Raw genomic sequence first — 7900 nt, forward strand, 5'->3', positions numbered from 1 at the left:
TGGGGTTATGCGCTCCGGCGTCTTGATTGTAGAAGCCGGGCTGCACAAAGACGCAATGAATAAGCAGGACACCGGTGACGGCGATGGCTCCCCGGGCTTCGCGATGAGCACGCACGCTTCGTTTTGTCAGAATCACGATGCCACAGCACAAGCGCGACCGCATAATACCTCAAGAAATTATCTGCGCTGTGCCGTGAACCGGTGATGGCGTGGTCGCGCTCAGGAAGGGAGCTTGTAGGAACCGATCCTGGAAGTCGCCGACGAGGTTGTACCGCGTATCCAGCGGTGCGCGGGAAGAAGCTACGACGACTTCCTTTCAGGTGTCCGCATTATCTAATGTCGAATCAGACAGCTGCCAGAGATAACCTGAAAGAATCATGGCGTTCTTTGTACCACCTTTGCCAAATGTAACCAGGCCACGGGGTTTGCTTCTCAACCGTATAATCGAAACCTTGCGGCACCCATACGGACTAAAAGGTCTCGAAAGGTGACAAGGGTTCTCCTTCCTTGCACAGATTTATAGCTTAAGGAGTGTCGCAAAGGCTTGCAGGTATACGACTAAGAAAGCAAACCCCGTAATTTTGTTAATTTTGGCAAAGACGGTACGTGTATGTATTGGTACTTAACAGCTGTTCGAGACTGGTTGGCGCAAGTATGCGATAAACAGCAGTTCTGGAAACATTCTGTATTCAGATTGCAAAGAGAAAAGAACAAAAAATGCGACAGCCAGAGGCCCTGGCCAGCCAGGAAACGATCTCACTTACGAATACGTGTCGCGTATGCTTTGTGGAGGTTCGTTTCCCACTCATTCCGGCCACATACGCGTGACACTGTGCGACTTCCGTGTGCAGGTTTCTGCCCGAGAACGTTGCCCTGCAGCACGGCATGGCGTACCAGCCTTTCGGCCAGGGCCCGCGCAACTGTATCGGCAAGAGACTGGCTCTCATCGAGATCATCTACACTGTGGGCCGCATCGTGGAGCGCTTCCAACTTGAGACGGGACCTTCCCAGAAGGCGAGCATGGCTTGATGCTCTTCGAGCAACCCTTACCTATATAGTAAAAGCCCATTGGTTCGGATTTCACGCGACCGATGAAAACGTCCGAATTAACCAAATGTCAAATTAACGGAGAGACGTAAAGAAAGCCATAATAGTGCGTCCCACATCAACCTACTTTTATTTCTTGAAAAAAGTCGCTAATGGTTGGTTGCTTCTTGCGAGAAATTTACATGGCAATTGCTATTTTTTCGCAGTTTCTCTTAATAATGTAGTGCGTGCGCACTGTGAGTCGAGCTAACACATGTCCTCTACGGCAATCAGGGCAACAAACAGGAACCCCGGAACAGGGGGGGGGGGGGGGGGGGTCGCCCCCCGCCCCCTCCCCCTATTTTTTCAGCGGGGGCAGCGCCCCCTTGAATCACTTTAGTTCTAAAGACTCGTTTAATGCAAACCACAGTGAGCTGAGCTACATGGCTTCGTGGCCAGTTGTAAAGCATTTCGTATGTGAGTAACCTGAACTAGTCATGTCCCAACAGAATTCGAGTGTCCGACCCGTGTACATGATCATGATTAGCAGAACTTAAGCTATGCACAAACTTTTTATTGCAATTGATCACTCCTCGTGCGTACATCTATAAAGCTGGCCATTTCAATTCGTTTTATATTGCCGTGAATCTCTGCGCCATTTGATCGTTCGCACTCAAAACCACCAGCACGCGGCTTTACCATTTTGCTTTGTAATGCGGGATGCGACCAGACTTATCTCCATTGATCTTGGCCACGTACAAATGCTTCCACATTTTTCCAGATTGTTCTAGTTGCTTTTGGTTCTTTATCCAGAAGGTTCCCAGCCAGCTTTAAATTGATCGAGCGCGGCCAAGAACTGCATGGATTCAGTTCGATGACCGCCCAGCGCGCTTGTGGCTATCGCCGCCGCCGAGCACGTCATTCAGTTCTTAGTGGGCGCGAGTCAGCCCTTTAAACAGTTTCTTTTGGAAGCCTTTTCTTAGTCTTCCTGACTGCAGGAGTGTCGTCACCGCAGCGTGACAGTTTGCATCAACCTTTGAACATTAAAAAATAAAAAATAACAAAAATGTAAAATTTAATATGTAAACGAGCATTAAATAAATAAATAACAAATAAGCTCAAAGGCTTGCCTTCCCCCCCCCCCCCCCCACTAAAAAAAATGTTCCGGAGACCCTGGCAACAAAAGCCTCCCCTTCTCACGCACACCCTGCATAAACGCACATGAGGTAATGTAAAACGATTGCAGGCTCCATGATAACACGAAAAACGCTGGCAGTGCGGCGCTTGGCGCCCACGAAACAAAAACATAGAATAAAATGGCAGAGCGCATATAGTGGCCAGACTTCTGATTCGCTAAATAACCATCATATACACCTGTGGTGTCTTGTGCAAATGCGGTCTCCTCTGCCTATCCGAACTAACCAAACGGCTGCCAGATCCCTCCGAATTTACCAGAGTTGAACGGCGTAGAATTGTAGCACATACGCTTTAGAGGCCTGAACAGGGTGTACGAGCTATTCATATTCAGCTTTCAGAATTAACGGGGGTCGAATTAACGTGGTTTTGCTGTAATACTGTGCTGGCCGGTATGTTCTCCGATCACACTCAGGTTCAGGTCGCAAGAGACGGATAACTGGCACAGTGAAATCAGACCTCATGAAGTTGTTCGCAGTGGTCAAAATTTACCTGCATACCAGGTCACTAGAAAGCTAGTAATTCGACAGTCGTTATATATAGCATGATTCCTTCAACGATCCATTCTGCATATGCCTGCACAGAATACCTTACTAGTGTTATATAACTAGTGTTATATCAAGTGTTTGAGAAAGTTAATTATCAAAAATAGTTTTTTTAGGTAAAAATATGGCATTTTCAGCAGAATACCAGTGTTGGCGGACGCTAGAAAAACGGTGAATCGTTTTATGTAGTAAGCTGGTTAACTCATTCTTAATAATTAACCTCTTAACTATTTGAGTGAGGCGCCTAGTTACAATTAGAGATTTGTAGCTGTTCGTTAGTAACAGCCATATCAGTTTTTAGAATTTAGAAAACGCGATTACCGTTGGCGCTGTGGCTCGACAAAATTTGGCTTTTTTACTAGTTACGTGCACTGGAAAGGCTGCTTTGCCTGTATATTTTTCGAAAGCGCATGTATACTGGCACGATATAGCCAAATTTTGTCGAGCCACAGCGCCGAGGATAATCGTGTTTTAGAAATTTTTAGAAACTGATATGGCTATTACTAACGACCGGCTAGAAATCTCTAATTGCAACCAGTTGCCTAGCTGTGATAGCTGAAAAGTTATCATAAATTAGTCAGCCAGCGTACTACTTAAGACAATTCACCGGCTTTCCGGTGTCCGCCAACAGTGGTAATACTATGACGCAAAATCCATATTTTTGACACAAAAAGGCTACTTTTTTTTTTAAATTTACTGTCTTCACTGAAACACTTGGTATCGCACCTGTATCTTGCCTGTTCTCACCTAAGGGGCAGGAACGTGAAGGCTAACGAAAAGGATTCAACTTATATAGGGGACAACGTAGCCAGCTATAGAAAGGAAAATTGTAGATGTAACGTTAGGGCAGAGTGGGTCAGCGAACAAACGTTGTTTAATGACATCCTAGTCGAAATCAAGAAGAAATATGCTTGGGCAAGGCTTGTAATGATAACAGACGGGATTCCAAGATAATAAAAGCGCAGCAGCGGCGGCAGAAAGTTAGATGGGCAGATGAGATGAAGTTTGCGGGGATAGGGTGGCCGCAGCTGGCACAGGAGTGAGTTAATTGGAGAGATATGGGAGATGCACTTTGTCCTGCAGTTGGCGCAGTCATGCTGCCGATGATGATAAGGATGATGATGATGATGATATGCTGAAGATTATTATTCAGCAGTGCTGTTTTTCCTTAATAACGGCCTTGGCAATCGGTTTCAGGAGACAATGGACCTTCGCTTCTACTCGATGGTCTGCGAACCTCGTGAGGGACCCTGGATCAAATTCTCGCCGCTTCCGACAGAAGAGCAAGCTTGAGGAAGGGACACCGGCTGAAGCTGCGTTCTAGACGCCCCCGAAAACGCTTCGGCAGTGTCATTCCTCCTCGACACGACTGAGAGGCTCACAGTACAAAGCACTGATTCCACCATTTTATAGAGAAGGCAGGACTGGTGACCAAACCGCGCAAGCGGTGGTTATTGTACTTTATTATATTTATTCAGCGCAAGGTCTGACAGCGCGGTAGTCAGCTTGTAGTTGCAATCCGTTATCAGACCTCAAATTAACCATAAACTCCACGCTGCTAAAATTACCGTTCACTGGCGCTGTCCGCGGAGAATGCTCAAAATATACTGTAAGAAGGCCAACAAAAAAGAGAACTGAAATCAAGAGCCACCTGCCGCGGTGGCTCAGTGGTTAGGGCGCTCGGCTACTGATCCGGAGTTCGCGGGTTCGAACCCAACTGCGGCGGCTGCGTTTTTATGGAGGCAAAACGCTAAGGCGCCCGTGTACTGTGCGATGTCAGTGCACGTTAAAGATCCCCAGGTGGTCGAAATTATTCCGGAGCCCTCCACTACGTCACCTCTTTCTTTCTTTCCTTCTTTCTTTCTTTATTCTTTCACTCCCTCCTTTATTTATTTATTTCATAATACTGCAGGCCACTGCTTGGCCCAAGCAGGAGTGAACATATAATGATACATAACCAAAAGAATAAAGTTATTCAATATTAGCAGCACACGGAGACCAAAAGAATAAAACCAAAAGAATAAATTTATACAATGTTAGCAGCGCACGGATACCAAAAGAATAAACCAGACAATAAACTTATACAATATCAGCAGCACACGTATACAAAACATACATATAATCAATATTAGCAGGTAAATAGACGATTTAACGCATCAGAAAAATTTTGCGAGGAAAAAACAGATTCCGGTAGCGAATTCCAATCTTGCACTGTTCTAGGGAAAAAACTGTATTTAAAACTGTTAGTTTTGGCGAAAAGGGGAGTAAGTGAATGTACAAGAACGTTCCGAGTCCTTCTCACTAGAGGACGCTTAATGCACTCCGGTAGCTTCAATTTATTTTTACCTGTTAAACCCTTCCCTTACGGCGCCGTTCAGGTGTCCAACGATATACGAGACAGATACTGCGCCATTTCCTTTCCCCAAAAACCAATTATGAATATTATTAATCAAAAGTTGGACGAAAACTCGTCTGGTAGACTCTTGTGGGTTTTGGCTCGACACGCGTACGAAATTCGGCTCACTTCATCGAGAAGGTAAGCGGCATATCACCGGACAAGCTGCTATCTCGTTTGACATCAAGTCGCTTTTCACGTGCGTCCCTGTTGACCTTGCCGTACAAGCCTGCTCTTCTGCCCTCGAGTTTGACAGGTCCTTACCTGAAAGAACCCCTATTGACGTTCCTGACCTCTGCAGACTCCTACAGTTCTGCCGCAGCAACACGTATTTTGTATTCCAAGGCCTGTTTTACCGTCAACTTCAAGGCACTCCTATGGGTGCCTCTATCTCCGTTACCGTCGCGAACCTCACCATGGAGTCTGTCGAACGCCGTGCCCTTGCAACATTTGCTCACCCGCCAAAAGTTTTCCTCAGATATGTTGACGACTGTTTCTGCATGATTCAAAAAGACGCTTTGCCTGCTTTTTCATCCCATTTGAACTCCATAGAGGATGCCATTGAGTTCACCACCGAGGTCGAGGCGAACGGTGCATTGCCCTTTCTAGACGTCCTGGCAAAACGCGATAGTGGCAAACTATCATTCAGCGTTTTTAGAAAACCTACCCACACGGGACGTTATCTCAACTTTAGATCCGTCCACCCAGCCTCACACAAGAGATCGGTTGCTGCCACCTTATTAAAAAGGAGCCCATGCATTTGCAGTTCTCCCGAATACGGGGCAAACGACTTTGATATGGCGGGGCAAGAATTTTCACGCAATGACTACACATCTTTCGTCGCATCGGTCGAAAGACAGCTGTGTCGACCAGAACGTTAAACTGCTGTGCCTTCTTCCCTGAAACGTGCCGCTGTTCCCTACACCCCTGGAATCAGCGAGGCGTTGGCACGCATTCTGCGCACCTTCAATGTTGACATTGCCCACGTTCCGATTAGAAAACTGCGACATGCTTTGGTCAACGTAAAGGACGTTCTTCCAAAAGAAAAATATCCCGGCGTGGTTTACAGCACCACCTGCTCCGACTGCGACTGCGTCTACATTGGCGAAACTGGTAACTTCGAAAGGCGCCCAAAAGATCACAAAAACGACTTAAAAACAGGAAAGTGGATTCAAGTGCTATCGCCGAACACTGCATATCGAAACAGCGCATCATCGACTGGGACAAGGCGCAAGTTCTTGCGGCAGAAAAGAAGAAATTCCCTGGCCTTCACCTGGAATCTTTGATTATACAAACGACCGGTCACACCTTGAACCGAACCTGCGGCAATCTGACAACTGCTTACGCACGCTCCCTGCGCCCCCTTTTCAAGCATACATAACCTCGCGCACCCGCCTCTGGTTTTTTACTCTGAACAAGGCTCCCGTACGGGAGCCGAAACGTCTTTTGTGTGTTCTTTTCTTTGTGTCGGTCGGCGTCTTCAATGTCACGTTTTATAAAAAAGAGAACTTCCACAGATGGGCATGTGCCAAAAGCAAGGTCACAGGCAGGACAATATTTCAGGCACCTTCCTTCAGCTGACCCATAAAAATAAAACCCAGATCCCTGTCGGCAACGTTGCACCATCTCATTCAATGAACACGCATGCCGTTATAAGAAAAAAAAGGCACTCAGAGCGCCACAATAAAAACCTTACCTGCCAACATAAACCACTCAGCGTCACGTTTTGTCTAAACTACACGGCGCTCATTATTGCAAAGAGTTCATTGCGTCACGCAATAGGGGTCAAGAATGAAGTAAGGTAAGAATGCTTGCTGCTAGGACATTTCAGATCAGGCGAACAATAACTGCGCAAAGTTTCGCCCGCACGCCCCGATGATTCAGCAGCTACATTAAAACGTAACCGATTTCTCCACAAACAGTTGCACTACCGAAAGTCTGGCGCAGATAACGCAAAAACACATGACGGAAGCCAACAGACACCGAAACCAAAGAGCATATTGGATGTTTTTTTTTTTATTTTCTGGTGTTCATCAATGGGAGATTAATAAAAGCAGAAGAAAAACAACCACATGCCGCCGGTGGGTCTGAACCCACGACCTCCGAATTCCGCGTACGGTGCTCTACCACCTGAGCTACGGCGACTGTTTTTTTTTCTTTATTGCATGGAAATGGTGCCGAAAAGAAAAGTCTAAGCACGCTTACGCCACAAAACACCAGGCCACCTTAAGCCTGTGTGAACCCTCCTTCCAAAACATCAGAAGTCTGGGAGGCACACACATGCATCCAGATAGGGGAGCCAGCTAGGCGGCTCTTGCAGGGCAGCGTATACTCCCTGCACCAAAGCGTTTTGTAAACGAAACAAAGGTATCGATGACCGTGGTGATTCGGCGTGGCGGTCCATCATGCGGCTCTTCCAGAAACTAAATAGTCCAAACAACAATAAAAAGTTTTTCTCCACAGGCAAAAAACGGATACTGGAGGGTGTGATGCCAATGTAATTCTTAATTGTTCGTTATAATATATCCCAGAAGAACACAGCATCAATGCGCAGACAATGGTCAATTGTCTCTGGTGTACTGCACAGGCGACAGTTCAACGATCATGGCGCAAGTATACACTTAGCTCGAAGCCATGCCTTCACAGGCAACGTTGATATGTGCAATTTAAAGAAGAATGTTGGCCTATGTGCTGCAGGTTCTCCACTTTACGAGGAAGAAAATGCATGTTATGCACAGAA

At 46.5% G+C, this 7900-nt stretch overlaps 1 protein-coding gene across 1 annotated transcript in view; it reads left to right on the plus strand.

Annotated features, from left to right (window-relative positions):
* The window catches only part of LOC144136313 (cytochrome P450 3A5-like), a 50564-nt gene extending 43789 nt beyond the window's left edge, over positions 1 to 6775 (plus strand). Inside the window, exons 13-14 of the mRNA XM_077668558.1 lie at positions 852 to 1014; positions 3963 to 6775. Of these exons, the coding sequence (XP_077524684.1) occupies positions 852 to 1014; positions 3963 to 4058 (259 nt within the window). The 3' untranslated portion in view covers positions 4059 to 6775. The remainder of the gene's footprint in view (positions 1 to 851; positions 1015 to 3962) is intronic.
* Positions 6776 to 7900: the final 1125 nt, after the last annotated feature.

Source organism: Amblyomma americanum, chromosome 6 (assembly GCF_052857255.1).
Source record: "Amblyomma americanum isolate KBUSLIRL-KWMA chromosome 6, ASM5285725v1, whole genome shotgun sequence".
Classification (NCBI taxonomy): Eukaryota; Metazoa; Arthropoda; class Arachnida; order Ixodida; family Ixodidae; genus Amblyomma; species Amblyomma americanum.